Raw genomic sequence first — 16404 nt, forward strand, 5'->3', positions numbered from 1 at the left:
ACATCCAGATGGCTGGGCCCTACCTAAGCCCAATGACATCAGAGTCTCTGGGGGAAGGTCCCAAGGAATCAGTCCTTTCTTCAAATCTCTACTAGTTATCTTTTGATGCAGTCAGGGTTGAAGACCACTGGTCAAAAGTAACTTAAATACATTCCTGTTCTGCAAGAATAACGGAAATAATCCACATAGGAGAAGAACTGTTGGTTGTTTTCTAATCAAATAAAATAGGACTCAGGGTTGATGCTCCTCTTAACTTCTCTGCCACTGCCATGTCTCTGCCCTCCGCATGCCATCAATTTGCCTTAGATGATGGCCACGCACTATGGAGAGCTTTCCAAACCAGCACATAATAAAGGACTAGAATCAGCCCCAAATGCTAATCACCTATGATGTCAAAATGAACCAAACACAAGATCTCTTCAGATATTTAATCAGTTTGGAGACTTCTGCCTTCAAACCCAGTTGGGTAAAAATTCTAAAGAAAGCAAGATTGAGGGATCCTCAAACATTAGGTTAAAATGGAGAGGAGACTGGGTTTGAGAAGACAGAACGTAGCATGTGTCGGAAGGCCTTCTGAATGAATTCTATCACTTAATTTTTTAAAAAGAATACTCAGAATGAACAAGAAATGATTAAACATTTATACAAATTTAAGGACAACTAAAACGCCTTTGATGGCTGAAAATACCAGACATGGTTTTGAAATAGACTTTAAAAACTCAGGTCCTGCTGTGGTTCATTTCCATCGCCTTCTCAGTGCACGCAAGAAGCAATCTAGCTATGCCCAGCATCCCCCATGAGCTCATGGGGCCTTTGCAAAGCATCAAAGAGATAGAAAGGGGGGGGAAAGGCGAGAGCAAGCTGTTCACAGTCTTTGAACACAGACTCAGACCCCAGGAAAACCTAATCTATTTTCTCTTTTAAAAAAGTGGAAATAAATCGTTATATCACCAACAATCTCATATTAGGGACCAATGATAACGTTTTTTGATAATTGCATCATAGGAGCTGGGGGTGGCTTGTCCTTCAGAGTGACAGGTCTGCAATAGTATGGGTGGGGGTCAGGACATTGGGGCTGACTCCTCGGGAAACATTCAGCAGGAAAGGTGTAATGTCTATCTCACTCTCATTCTCTCTCTCATTTCCTCTCTTCTGTCCTTGGGTGTTGGTGAGAGGCAGCATCAGAGACTCCAGCCCGAGGCTCAGAATGGGTACTGCGACACATATATCCGCAGTCGGATCACAGAGCTGCCTCTAAAGTTGATGACAGTGTTGACAGTGATCATTTCCAAGTCCAGCTGGATGTCCCGGGGTCCCTTGATGGGGCGTGTCATCACCAGGGTGGCACTGATGGGACCTGTTTGCTGTGGACAGACCAAGAACACTAGTTAAAGAATGCCTTCCATAAGCCTAAGGCCTGGGCAGTGGCTCTGCAACCTCAGTCAGGGTGCTCCCCTGCTTACCTCAGTTAAACTGGTAACGCCCAGGTACCTCAGTTGTGCTATACTAGGCCCCTGGATTTGCCTGGTCTCCGTCCACCTGGCTTTTCCCTGCTAACCCTTCAAGTCTCACCTATTTGGTCACTCCCTAAGAGAAGCCTTCCCTGATTCCCCAATCTAAGTCAGGTCCCCCAGTGACCCTTACCATTGCACCCTCTATTTTGCAAAGGATGGAAAGTGTATTACATATTACCAAGTGTAATTGTCTACACTATCTACTTGGTCCACGTCTGATGTCTAGGTATCCTCCAGACTAAAAGCTCTGTAAGAACAGGGACTGGGGTCACGCTTTTCACCATGGAGTCAACCTAGAACTTAGCATGGTGCCTTGAACACAGTAGGTGTTCAGAAAATACATCTTGAGTAATGAGTGAATCATTGATTAAACTCCCATGTGACTTAGGGCTGTCACTTCACCTCTCTGGGTCTCATCTCTAAAATGAGAGTTTGGACCAAATTAGCAATTTCCAAACAAATGGCACCAAAAGCACCTAAGATGCTTTTTTAAAAACTAACAATTCCAGAGACCTATTTCATGATTTTCCAGTTCAGCACATTTTTAGGTAATGCCTGGGAAAGGTAAAATCTATTTAAGAGGCCCTCCCAAATACCCTGGAATCATCTCCAGCTTCCCCATTCTATGACCCTATCACTATGGTCCTAATAATTTCCTGTGAACTTTTTCCTCCACTGAATCCTCTTCTAAAATCTTCAAGAATATAGGGAGAGAGGACTGACATCAACTGATTACTCATCCTGTGTGAGGCATTCTTCTAGCCACTTTCATGTGTTTTAAAGAATCCTCATAAAAATCCTGAAACGCCTTGCTATTCAAAGTACGGTTCCTGGACTGGCAGTATCAGCAGCACCAGGAACCTGTTAGAAATGCAGAATCTCAGGCCCCACCAAAGCTCTAGTGAGCCAGAATCCATAGCTGAACACAATTGCCAGGCAATCCGTGAATACTCAAGAAGTGCTGATCTAAAAGCACAGGCCCGGGGCAGGGGACCCTGGCTGCCCTATGTAAGGGTGGTTCAAAAGGTATGTCTCATTCTTTCCCCCATTTTATAGATAAGCAAACAGAGGTCAGTGAGATTAATTGATTGCTTAGAGTTATCCTGCTACCCAGGCAGAGCCAAGAGTCTTCATCTGGGTGCTTCTCTTTGACCCCCAACCCAGGACTTTTTCACTGTGCAATTACCAGAAGAAACTAACATGTGTTGTGTGTTTTGTTTCTTCTGTCTAGCACTGTTCTAAATGAGAGAAGCTCGGGGGTCAGTACAATGGACGAATACTAGGCACCTGAAGAGGAAACAGCATGAGGGAGAACAGGGACGGCTGGACAATGACTTCCAGAAGCTCCTAGCCCAGCCTCGGGCTCAGAAACTGAAAGCCATAGGCTCTGTGAAATCCGGGAACCTGATGCTCTGTGAACCACACGTTTTATCTGCCTTCATAGAGGGAGGGCTCCCATAAAGTTCTGAACATCCCCAAGAGCTGCCACAGTATGACAAGGGTGGGGCTGGTAGACAGGTGTGCGCCAGGTGCTGGGACCTCCCCTGTCCACAGGGCTATCAGCAGCTTGACAGCCACACAATTTCCTCTTGGCATTGGCTCCCTCTGTTCCCGTCAGCATCCACGTAACTGGCACCTCCTCATGCAGAAAATTGCTCTGACTTCCTTGTTGCCCTCGCAAAACTTCAGAGCCCTGAGCCAGGGCTTGAGGAGGTACAGATACACAGGGAAATGACCATGTCATTTACATATACAAATATTTTACCAGCTTTTGCTATTTGCATAAACAGAGGCCATGAGTCGAAGACTCTGAGTTGTGGGCAACCATCTGGAAGGAGATCTGCAAACCCAAGGTCTGGAAGTGGGAAGGCACCAAGTGGAAATTCCAACTTATTCCTTTGGGCTTTCCTAGTAAATGTCTCCAGAGTACAAAGACGCCTAGACTCTCCCATTTGGAAGTAACCTTAGCAACTGGAGCATCCAGGCTTCTGGGTCAGATGTGTGGCACCCTGAGAAAAGCCAACCTACAAGCACCTGGTACTGCTCAAGGTCTGCCAGGAGAGCTGAGGACTGCTATCCATTCCACACTCAGTTTTAGGGCAGAGTTAGGGCCTTAATGAAATAGGCCTCCCAAGAGCTCCTGGGTATTGGTGGCCCTGGCAGTCATTAGTGCAAAATGATGATGAGGGAGGATGGTGGTGATGCCAAGCATTTGCCTACAACCTTTCACATATCCCGTATTTAATCCTTATAAATCTACACTATGTTAAGGACACTACCCAAGGCCACAAAACTAGTGCATGGTACTAGAGTATCTGACTTCAAAACTCCTGCTTCTAACCATGATGCTCTAGGATGAGTTCTCAGAACCTCTCCATTTCCTTACCAGCCCACGCCCCTTGAGAATCACTTTGTCTTTGCAAACACAGTCACTTGTGTTTGCTATGTTGTTTGATCCCTCCCCACTGTAGTGTGCATGGATTCTTCAAGGACAGAAGCCACACCCTGCTTGCTTAGGAACTCACTGCCTGATCAAATACACATATACAGTGATACTAAATAAGCATTGGTGATGGAAGAATGGGCACCATTGACCGAATACCAGTCGAGTTGACTGCAGTGGGAATAGGCTGCAACAGCCCACCAGCCATATGTCTTCTTGGGCCTTGATCTCTCTCTCTCTCTCTCTCTCACACACACACACACACACACACACACACACTCAGGTTTGTTCTGAGTCAACTTGTGGGATGGCATTGTTGATGTGCAGCAAGCAGCGACTCTGCTTCCCTTGGTCCTGCCACTTGATCTGCGTGAGTAATGTACTTTGGCACATCTGAACCCCACTGATATTTCTTCTGGCCCTAATTGTGTCCCCTGAGCCTCTCAGCCAGAGCCAATCACTGGTCCTCTGTCTAGGGGTCAGTGAGACAGACAGCCAACAAGGTTGTGAACAAGGCATGTGTATGCATGGGGGTGTATATGCTGATGTATACATGTGCTTGTGTGTGCACATAAGTATGTGCGGGGTGAGATGAAGCTCCTTCCAGGGCTTGTAATCTATTTAGTAAATCTCAGGGTACAGGGGCCTGACCGAGCCATCCAGCCCAGCCTCCCACACCATGTTCCAGCCCCTATGGGGAGCATTCCCAGCTTCTCCAAGGCCCAAGAACTCACCGCCTCCTAAAAGCAATAGCAGCAGCAGTAACAGAGACCATAATGGTACCTATACAATCACAACTAATAGTTACTGAATACTTTCTATTCTTACTGAATGTTAAAGTAGCTTTTCTTATTATCTCAGTTTCTGTTGAGACCCCAGAGCCAGAAGAATGGGTTAAAATACTCTATATTCTAAAGAGAAATGTAAGAGCACAGACTTTAGTGCCAGATTGCCTAGGTTCAAATCTTGCTCTGGTGCTTATTATTTGTGAGACTAGTTGGGCAGGTTGCTTAGCCTCTATGCCTCCGTGCTCTCATCTGTAAAAGTAGGATTGCTGTGAAGATGAAAGAATTGCTATGTAGTAAGCACTTAGAATAGTGCCTGGCACATGTCAACCACTATATATAACTTGCTGCTGATGCTTTGAGCATAGTAATTATTGCTGGTGCCTAGGACTTGTAAAGTGGTGGTCCAAAGCCAGATCTGTTTCCCTCACTCTGTCACCACCAGCAGCCTACCTATTATCTCATTAAATGTACTTACCAGCTTCTACCTCAATCAAAAGGGGGTTTCAAGTCTAGAGATGAAAGCCTACCAGGGATGTCCAACCTTTTTTTAATCTGCCACACCAACAAAAGCTGATGAGCGAAAAACAGGTCTGTGAATAATTTTCACAACATCCAACACCACAGATGAGCAAAACAGGCCTCAAATAATCTACATGCAGCCCATGATCCCCAGATTGGACACCCCTGAATGCCACAGTGAGGAAAGGGCACCGCAAGGGTGCTGATGTTGGCTTCCTAAAAGGCCCTTGTGTAAGGTCTGCCTGCCAGGATACAGTGCATTCTCCCCCCCCCATCACCAAGGAAAGTCTGCACGGGAAATAGGGACAGAGAGGTTTGGGATGGCAATTAGTCAACCACAGGCCCTACTGCCCATATCGGGGACTGGTCAGGGTCAAGTCCTTAGGTAAATCTCTAAAAAGCCCACAAAGGCATCTTGTGAAAGCAAAAGCTTTTGAGTCTGTACCCCAGAGACAGCACCAATGCCTGGTCACTATAGCAATGATGGAGAAAGACTCTGGTCCTACTAAGCTCACCCCTTCCGTTACTTCCACCCCCACTCCCACCTCTGGAGGAGCCAGAGCCAGCACCGTCATTGCTGGGAGAAAAAGAAGAGGGTAGTGCAAAAGCGAACCACACCTCTTCCCTGCTCTGAACTGGGGAAAGGGAGAAACTTTCCAGTGAATCAGAGGCTGAGAGGTTTCCATTTGAACTAATACGTCTTCTGAGAGGAGACAATCCAATAGTAGATGCCTGTGAATCTATGTTGCAAGCACTTAGAATAGTGCCTGGCACATGTCAGGATCAATCTGAGATGTCACCCAGGTGTACACAGGTCTGAACAAGCAAGGTGGGAAAAATAAAGCTATTGAATGTTTCAGCCCCACCAAACCCCGCTTGTTTGATAAGGACAGTCATTCTGTTCCAGGTGCTGTGCTAAGTAGATAATCTTATCTAATCCTAAAGTAAATACTGTTATTACCTCTTTTTTACAGATGAGGAAATTGAGGCCCAGAGAGGTTATGTAACCCCAGGTCTGGTAAACTGTAGAATGCAGAGTGAGGCAGGTCAGCCTGGCTCCAGAACCCACTCAGAACAACTATGAGGGCCTCCCAGGAGGGTCCTGCAGGTTTGGACAGTCTGGACATGCAGAAAGTCTGCCTTATTTGCAGGTTTCTATATGTTTTCCTGCCCCCATGCCCCATAGCTTCACAGGGCCCCCATCAAGGCCCTTTTTCTCTCCCCAGGTGTAGCTCTTGGGACCTTTCAAAGCAGCAGCTCCCACCCCCATCCCTGAGTTCCTTCAACCATTCTCATGGGAGGCCTACATCCCTCTGTCTTCTCATCATCTTGCATCCTCCTCAGAAGAAATACTAAATCATGAGGACCCTTCTCAACATTCTCAGAGAGAACACAAGCCACATATAGTTCAAAGCTCTGAGTTTCAAAGGCCTCCGAGTTGCTGTGACAATCTAAGCACTAGAGAAAGTTCCAGGGTAAGAGGTCTCCCTCCTATCTTTTCCACCTATAGAACAACCTTCTTCCCCAACCATCACTGGGTGCCTCTCACAGGGAATGCTTGGGACTAGGGGGATCTTAGCTGGTGGTCTCCCACTAACATAGATGGATCAGTAAAATCATGCCTAGACAAGCCCACACTCTGCAGATCTTTGCCCTGCTCAAGAGGGAAAAACCAGAGGAAGATGGTAGCAGTGATGGTATTTTAAATTCCTAAGAGGGGCATCTTTGTGTACTATGATTAGGACTGTGTCTGTACAGATGAGAGAGGCCAGATGGGACCATGCCAGAGGGTTGGGCTTATTTTCCCAATGGTAGCAAGCCCACAGAAGCTTCACAGACGTGGTTTTCTGCTGGACAGCCAGTGCTTCCTGGTTGGGGGAAGGACAAACATCAACATAGCTCCATGTTTTTCATCTTGCAAAAGGTCCTCTCCCCTACTTATTTCAAACTTTTTCGAAAGCCCCCCACCCTGGGTTGTAATCTGGTTCTGTTAGGGTCTGGCCAAAAAACATGTTAATGAGGACGTACCAGTCCCTGGGGCCTTTTCTAATCTGTTCTAACTGCTGCTTATGAAACTTCCCTGTTTTTAGACCATTCCAGCCCCATAGGCAAGGACTGAAAGACTGTGCCATAGTATGGAGCAAGGGTCCTCAAACTTTTTAAACAGGGGGCCAGTTCACTGATTCCCTCAGACCATTGGAGGGCTGGGCTGCGGGCCCCAGGACAAGATGGCTGCTAAGCAGGACAGGCAGCAGAGACAAAAATACCCGGCGGGCCAGATAAATGTCCAAGGCGGGCTGCATGTGGCCCACAGGCCGTAGTTTGAGGACACCTGGTATGGAGAAAGAGACCCTAGAGTAGTGGTTCTCAACCTTCCTAATGCCTCCTAATGCTGCGACCCTTTAACACAGTTCCTCATGTTGTGGTGACCCCCAACCATAAAATTATTTTCTTTGCTACTTCATAATTGTAATTTTGATACTGTTATGAATTGTAATGTAAATATCCGATATGCAGAATGTATTTTCATTGTTACAAAGGGGTTGCGACCCACAGGTTGAGAACCGCTGCCCTAGAGAGTTCAGAGATTGTTTTCTTCATAGGCCCTCGGGCTGGTCTCTGACAGAAGCAGGTAAACTGCCATAGGCCTATGCTCTGAGTGTAGCTCCCCACAGTGATCCTGGAGGATCATACACAGTAACTGTTAGAAATGCAGATTCCTGGATGCAGTAGGCTGAAAAATGGTCCCAAAGATACCTAGGTCGTAATCTTTAGAACCTGTAAATGTTATCTGACAAAGAAAAAGAGCTTTTGCAGATGTGATTAGGGATCTGGACTTAGGAAGATTACCTGGATAGACCCTAAATCTAATCCCAACTGTCATTATAAGAGGGAGACAAAGGGAGATTTGATACATACAGAGGAAAAGGAGGCCATGAGGCCACAGAGCCACATGGAATAGCAAGGACATAGTCTAGAAGCCACCAGAAGCCAGAAAAGGCAAGAAAACCAGTTCTACCTACCCTAGAGCCTCTGGGGAAAGCACAGCCCTGGCAACATGTTGATGCCAGCTCAGTGAAACTGACTTTAGATTTTTGGGTTCCATTGTCATAAGCCACTAGGTTATGTTAAACTGTTACAGCAGCCTCAGGGAGCTAATACATGGGGCCTCACGCATCATCTTCTGAAACAGATTCTCTGGAATCTGCTCTTTGGACAAGTGCCCAAATTCACACTGAAATGTGAAAAACACTACTCTAAACCCATGGTCTCTAAAGAGGAGTGGTCACCCTGGAAGGTGCAGGATATACAGCTCAATAACACATACAAATGGCACAGTATTATGTGTATGCAATTTATAAAAAAGTAAACATATTTTAGGATGTGTATGCTTTAAAACTCTTTACTGATATGGATAATTGATTGCTGTCCAATCAATGTTCCTATGGTGACAGACACATTCTGTCTCTGGGCCATTGCATACAATAGCCACAAGTGGCCATTGAGCCCCTGAAGTGTGGCTAAGGCCATGGAAGAAATTTAATTTTTAATTTTTTTTTTTTTAAGACTAGTCAAGTGCAGTAGTGAGAATGGGAGGAAATGTAGAACAAAGTTTTTGATCTGTAATTGACCTGGGAACAATCGAGATAATGCACTGCCTTCAGAACAGCCCAATTTTAACTTCATTTAATTCATTTAGATTTAATAAGCGTTATGGCCAATGTGTTGAAAAATACTGACAAAGCCCACTTCTGTGGCCATGACTTCACATTCACTGGAATGTAAGTGCCAAAAGGACAAGGATTTGGGAGGTTTTCTTCACTGTCATTTCCTCAGTATCTAAAAGTACATTGTAGGTACATTAGGTATATTAATAAATATTTGTCAAATGAGTGGATGGCCTAACTTCTCATCTCACTTGAGGATCCCAAGGGTCAGGGAGGAAAAGCCACTTTTGCAAGGCCACAAGAAAGTGGTGGAAACCAAGACCTTGGACCATCTCTCCACCTGCTCTCTTCATACCTGTCCCTCCCAGCTGCAATCTTACCTGTGTTCATGGAGCATGTTCCTAGGTGGAACAACACAAGGCCACTGATAAAGAGGGTGACCGCTGCTCCCCTCCCACTTCTTACCCGCATATAGAATTCTCTGCCCTCGTTCCCAGATTTGATCTGGAAAATGTAATAGGCCCCAGGGTAGCGGGTCGTTGCTTGCATTTGGAAGATGTCAGCAGGAACGGAACGTCCTGACACCACATCCATGTCCCGGTACAAGATGGTGAAGGGCTGGTCTCTGCAGCCAGGATTCTCAGCAGGACACATACAGCGGCTGGTAGGAGGGGAGATCATGTAAGAACTCAGAAAATCCTTTCCACATGCTGGTCATCTCTACTACTTCTCTTAAAACAATGGAAATGAGAACGTCCCATTTTTATCATCCAAATGCTGTAACTATATAGGATCTCCCAAAAGTCACACATAAAGTCACCACAAATAGGGAAAATGAGAAACTGAAGCTAAATGTACCTGTATTTACAAAATATTCACTACAAAATTTTACAAAGAGGTGGCCAACATAGAGAATATTTTGTAAATATTTTGTAAAATTTTGTAATGAGTATTTTGTAAATAAAGGTACATTTAACTACAATTTCTCTATGTATGGCGACTTTATGGACAACTTTTGCAAAACCCTGTAGCATGTCTCTGTTCCTGGCTCTAGTCCAGGGGTCCTTAAACTTTTTAAGCAGGGGGCCAGTTCACTGTCCCTCAGACCGTTGGAGGGCCAGACTGCGGGGCCCGGGGACGAGTCGGCTGCTAAGCAGGACAGGCAGTGGTGGCAAAAACACCCAGCGGGCCAGATAAATGTCCTAAGCAGGCTGCATGTGGCCCGCCAGCCGTAGTTTGTGGATGCCTGCTCTAGTCTAAAAACTCTCCAGCAGGTAGGGGAGCTCTTTGTTTCCTATAGGATAGTCTTTCCTCGCTAATCATTCTGGCTACTCGATAGAGAATGAATCTCAGATGTCTGTTTTTCAGAACACTGGAACATTCTCCAATGCACTTTATATCTGTCATGTATTCAGGCAGTAAAATGTACCACTGGTCACATAGCCCTTCACTTCTTCAGTCATAGACACTCATTAAGAAATTTTAAAAGAAAGAAATTATGTATTAGATTGCTATGTCTCAGAAATCCTTTTATATGCTCTATTGCACTTAGCTCCATCTGTGTGGAATATAATTGAATCTTCTCATTTGATAAACAAGAGCGCAGAACTTACTAGGTACAAGATATTACATTAAACACTTTGGAAATTCAACAATAAATAAGATTCTGATCTCAAATGGCTCTCCTTCTGATAGGAGAAATAAATCATAGACACAAATATCTCTAATACAATGAAGCTAATCTTAAACACTAGTAACAGCGTATCTTAATATAAAATCATTGACTTTTATTACCAAAGAAACCCTGCTATAGACACCACTTGATTCATCCCTAAACCTCCTTCCCCCCACCTCTTTGCCTCACCTCATCCCTGAGACTCCACCTAGGGAGTCAGAGATCACAGTAGGATGAGGACACATGTTGATAAATGCCTTGGCGGACAATGCTGGCAGTCACCCCTGGCTGTGTTTCTGCTATTCTCGCCTAACTTCCAATGTATCCACAAAACCTGTCAGTCCTCCTTCCAAAATAGCTTCCAAATCTGACCACTCTCACACTCTCACCATCTCCACTGTCATTGCCAAGGCTGTCCAGGGCACCATGTTCTCTCACCTGGACCTCTGTGATAGCCTCCTAGTGGGTCAGAGTGCTCTTCGTCAAACATAAATCAGATTAGGTCTCTCCCTTGCTTAAGACTCTTCAGTGGCCACATGTTTTGACTTGAATAAAAACTAAACACCCATTTTAGCCTCTAAGACCCTATGGGGTATGGCCTCTGTCAAGTTCCCTAACATCCATTTAGGCCTCTGTCCACTGCACTCAGGAGGCTACAGCAACTCAGGGTTTTTCCATTCCCCAGAGGCAAAAGGTCACTCTTGTCTTACGGCCTTTGCACATGCTACTCCCTTGCTCTTCCACTCTCTGTTTAAAGTTGACTCACCATCTCATCCCAGCCCAGTGTCATCTCAGAGAAGCCTTCAGGCTCCCTGGTCTGGACCAGGTCCAGCCTACTCTTTCTTTTATTCATTTTTATTCTTCCTGTTGATAGCACCTATCACAGTCTATGAGTATGGATTCATTTGTGTGACAATTTTTTTTAATGTCCTTCTTAGACAATAGGCTCCCTAAGAGCAAAAACCACAGCACCCAGCACACACCAGGAGCTTGACTAACATTAACAAATGAATACAAAGAATTGTTAGTTTCATTTTTAAAGGCCATATCAAAATAGCCAAGTCAAAATGTGTCTGGCACCAAAATAGCCACATGAAAATGCCACGTGTCACAAAGAAATTCATTGTTTCCTAAAAGAAGTTTAGATGGGGGAGTGATGGCTTCCAGCTGAAGAGAATCGCAAACAGCTGAGAGAAGTGGTATCTGAACCAAAATCTGACCATGTGGAGATGGAAGGAATGCCTTCCATGTGACAGGAAGTACATGCACAATAGCAGGGAGGCTGGACACTCCGGAGCATAGGTAAAGGTGAGAACAAGCCCTGTTCAGGCTGGCAGGAGACAGGACACCCGAACAGGGCCAGGAGCTGGAAGGAGCACCTGGTGTCTGGGGGGAGAGAGTCAGCAACGGTTCTCAGTATCATGCCAGAGACTTCACCAGCTATACCAGCTCTGCGCTGTGAGTTGAACTGGCTCAGCTCTCTGGCCACAGACAAGAGTGGCCTGGAGAAAGCCAGAGAGAACCAGATAGAATCAGGAATAGAAGCCAGTAGAGTTGCCTGAAGCTCTGCCACAAAGTGCCCTTGAACCAGAAGTCAAAGAGCCCTGTTCTATGTTCTTCTCAGTAAAGTATCATAACAATGGAGGAGCAAGAAGCCAATGTACTCAATACTAATATGAAGCCAGTAGCCAATCTAATACATGGCCACATAAGAATAAAACTCAAATCAATTCAAGGTGGAGGAATGAGAGGGGGGGATAAGGGAACTGGGGGGGTGGACATGCTCCCACTTAATGGGCACAATGTTCAGATATATTGCAAACCTCAGGGGTGGGACATAATTATAAGCGGGTCTCTACCTAACAAATGCAAACATTGTAACCTAATTCTTTGTGCCCTCAAATTAACCTGGAATAATGAAAAAAGAGCCCTGTTCTAAAGGGCTGCTTAGAAGCACAGCTCTTAGCAACAAGTGAAGACCTCTCTAAAGGACCTGCCTGTCCCAGCTTGGTCCTCTTTTGCCAATTTTTGATCACAGTGGAAACCACGCTGGAAAGCCATGAATTCCTCTCTTAGAGGTTGCATTTCTAGAGGGCAAGATGAGTGTGTCTGACTTATCCTTTTGTCTCCAGAGCAAGGGCCTGGCATTGCTCAGGGGTAACCACTGAAAGAGAGGAGGGCAGAGATGAACACATGTGCGTGTATGTGTCTGTATGTGTGGAGGCCAAGAGGAGCTGAGATGGTTAAATTAGGACTAAAAGAAAGGACAAGGAACTCCTAGTTCACCAGGAACAGAAAACTACCATCCTGGTGCATTCACTGTTGATAAATGTTTTGGTGGCCAACACTGGGAGCCCGGCTGTGTTTCTGCTGCTCTCCCTAACTTCTAAGCTACCCACAAAACCTGTTGGTCCTAATTCCAGAGTAGATTCCAAATCCACTTTGATTCTCTTCTCAACTCTAATAATTGCCATCTGGTGATCTAGACAAATGTTGACTGTGATGAAATCATAGACTAGATTAACACAGGCTAAATTCTCTCAAGTACTGAGAATCTCTGGCAAACTCCCCAGCACCTCACTATTCGTAAAACAGTCCAGGGAAGCATTCAGTTCACTGGGGAGCTTGCCAGAAAAGCAAGGTCTCAGACCCCCACACCAAACCCACTGAATTAGAACAAGCTATCTAACAAGGTCCCCAGGTGAGTCCTATGAGAGTTGCATTTGAAGAGCCCAAATCTAAAACGTCTTCTGCATCCAGAACAAAGTTGTTAAAGGGAAAAGGAGGTTCAATAACCCTGCCTCTCCTCTTGGCTAGCTTTCTAGACAATCTTCACATAGTTCTGGTATGAGGGGGGAGTAATAGAGAACAGTGGGTGTGTGTGCTTCTTTCTGTACATTGTGGTCAAAAATTTTGAAAAGTATTTTGTTGTAGATAGGGATATGTTTCTATCTTATAACTTGTAATATAATGTTTTACACAATTTTTTGATAACTCATGGTAACACATTTTGTACTGCATACACACATAACTGAAAAAAAGTTTCAAAAAACAATACTGACTCCTGCTATGTGCAATGTACTCTGATATTTCCTGTTCCAGTCTGCTCTCTTCTACTCTGTTCTTTTACACACACACACACACACACACACACACACACTCGCACACTCCAGCACATGTAGTAGTAGCAGGCCAGGTCTCCTGATTTCCTGGCTGGTGATACACCATACTTCCAGGAGAGCCAGGGAAAAGCTCCCTCCAATGCCTGGTGACCTCTGAGGTCCTTTAATTCAAAATACTCTCTGCAAGATCAGATAATTAAGTTTATGAACTCATCCAAAGTGCTACATACTTCATTGCTGAATATCACTACGGTCACCTTGGAAATACCCTTTTGGCCATCTAGTGACTCTAGTGATATTCAGCAATGAGGCATGTAGCACTTTTTCCGGGAGGAGTTCATGAAATCAATTATCCAAGTTCATATACCAAGGAGTCATACTCTAGGGTGAAACTTCCTGAGCTTCCTCACCCCTCACCCATGTTCCCATTTCCCAAGAGGAAGCCAGGACTTACTTATCACTAATCCTCAGATAAGGCTCCTCACAGCGGATGGGGTCGATGCATTTGAAGCCCCCTTGCAAATTGTAGCAAGTCTGCTGCAGGCTGCACGTGTGGTTTCTGTGCTCACATTCGTTGATGTCTGAAATGCAGGGTAGACGAGAAGCTGAGGCATGGCAGCAGGTGCACAGTATTGGCCCTGGGCCAGGTGTGGGGGGAGGAGGAGGGGACTGCCTGGGTCTCACTACAGAGCTGCACTATCCAATGTGGCAGCCACTGGCCACATGCGGCTACTGAGCACCTGGAATGTGCCTAGTCCACATGGAGATGTGCTGTGGGTAGAAAATAGACGCCGGATTTCAACAACTTAGTACAAAAAAATGTAAAACATCTCGCTGATAATTTTTATTTTACACTATTTTTTATATAGTCCATTAAATAAAATATAGTATTAGAAGTAATTTGATCCATTTCTTTTGACTCTTTTAATGTGGCTACTAGAAAATGTAAAGTTACACAGATGGCTCACACTGGTAGCCTGTGTGATATTTCTATTGCTCAGCACCTCCACAGAGAATTCCTGCCTGGTGTTGGGACAGCACAGGTTTCAGGGAGGCTGAGAATGGGTCAGTCACTCCCACACTGACCCCCTTTGGGGGAAGCATGGGGCCAGAAATCAGGCCAAGCAGCCAATCTGAAAAAGACTCACCCCTGGGACCCCACCCTTCCAGAGACATAGCAGCCAAGTGCATGAGGTCTCCCTGGCAACTATTCTCTAGGAAGTCAGTGGAGGAAGGCTGACCAAACTGCCCCCAGACCACATGAGAAAGCCTGGGCTCTGGTCCATGAGCAGGGCCATGCCACAGAGTCCTGGCTAGGTCTGAAGTGGCCCTCAGAAAGACTGCAGAGACCTGTCTGAGGAGGCAGGAAGCCGCCCTTAGAGGGTACCATCACACCTGCAGAGTTCATTGCAGAAATGTGAGTGGCCCATGTCCTGGCTAAAGGATGAGTCATCCTTCCTAGGACTGCCACTCTGGGCGCCACTAGCACCCACTCATACCCTCACCCCTGCCATCCTCCCAAAGCTGTGCAGGAGTCCCCAGGTGAAGATGTCGGGTGACCCCTGAGTCAGCCCCACCTCACACATCCCCCAGTCAGGCCCCTCCAGACAGCCTTACCCTGGCAGCTTCGGTTGTCATCCAGCAGGATGTAGCCTGGAGGGCAGGAGCAGAAGTACGTGCCAGGCTGGTTCACACACTCATGTTGGCACAGAAACTCAGAGAAGCTGCATTCGTCCATATCTGAAGGCGACAAGTTATACTTGCTATTTATAATCACAGACAACATGGGGAAGGAAAGGCAGTGGTCCCACACTCTCCCGATACATGTGATGGCTTTACTGCCAAGAGTTGTCAGTTTACTTTTTGAACACTTCTGGTGATGGGGTGCTACTACCGAGGCCACCCATGAATATCTGGACAGTTATAATCATGAGGAAATTCTTTCCTTCATGGAAATGCACCTCCAACAATTCTACAGCCTCTGCCTCCAGCTGGGCTACATTTCTACTCGGCATTGACTTATTTTTTCCCTGTAGGTGAATCTACCCTCCATCTCTGACCTGTCCATGAGGCTGAGCTGTTTTTCCCACTGGAGTGTTCTAGGTACAGAGCTCTTCCCTGAGACCCAAGACATATTCCCAGGCCCTAGTCTTCTCAGGGGGGCACTTGTAGTAGCGTCATGCCTCCTACAAATACTCCTTTACCTCCCCAAGTTGAAGAATAATAAAGATCCTAAATCATAGCTAAGTGGGACAGATCCAGAAGGCCGTGGTTTTATTTACATTAAAATTTCAGTGTCGGGGGGCACCTGTAGCTCAGTGGTTAGGGTGCCGGCCACATGCTTCAGGGCTGGCAGGTTCAAATCTGGCCCAGACCTACTAAACAAACAAAAATAGCCAGGCGTTGTGGCAGGCACCTGTAGTCCCAGCTACTTTGGAGGCTGAGGCAAGAGAATTGCTTAAGAAATTGCCATGGCACGCTACTGAGGGTAACAAAGTGAGACTCTGTCTCAATAAAAAAAAACCCAAAAAACAAACAGCAACCCCCCCCCCAAAAAAAACTTCATTGTGTCAAAAAAACTCCCAGAAAGAGAAAACTCTAGAGTGGCATGGGGTAGATATACAGATTGTCTCTCTGTAGCCCGCCTGCCTCAGATCCTCCTGGGGACATGGGAA

At 45.8% G+C, this 16404-nt stretch overlaps 1 protein-coding gene across 1 annotated transcript in view; it reads right to left on the minus strand.

Annotated features, from left to right (window-relative positions):
* Nucleotides 1–414: 414 nt before the first annotated feature.
* The window catches only part of FBLN5 (fibulin 5), a 79448-nt gene continuing 63458 nt past the window's right edge, over nucleotides 415–16404 (minus strand). Inside the window, exons 8-11 of the mRNA XM_003786991.3 lie at nucleotides 15347–15469; nucleotides 14184–14310; nucleotides 9398–9593; nucleotides 415–1364 (exon numbers count right to left, since the gene is read on the minus strand). Coding sequence (XP_003787039.1) covers nucleotides 1203–1364; nucleotides 9398–9593; nucleotides 14184–14310; nucleotides 15347–15469 — 608 coding nt within the window. The 3' untranslated portion in view covers nucleotides 415–1202. The remainder of the gene's footprint in view (nucleotides 1365–9397; nucleotides 9594–14183; nucleotides 14311–15346; nucleotides 15470–16404) is intronic.

Source organism: Otolemur garnettii, unplaced genomic scaffold (assembly GCF_000181295.1).
Source record: "Otolemur garnettii isolate 467f Iridium unplaced genomic scaffold, OtoGar3 scaffold00020, whole genome shotgun sequence".
NCBI classification, from domain to species: Eukaryota; Metazoa; Chordata; class Mammalia; order Primates; family Galagidae; genus Otolemur; species Otolemur garnettii.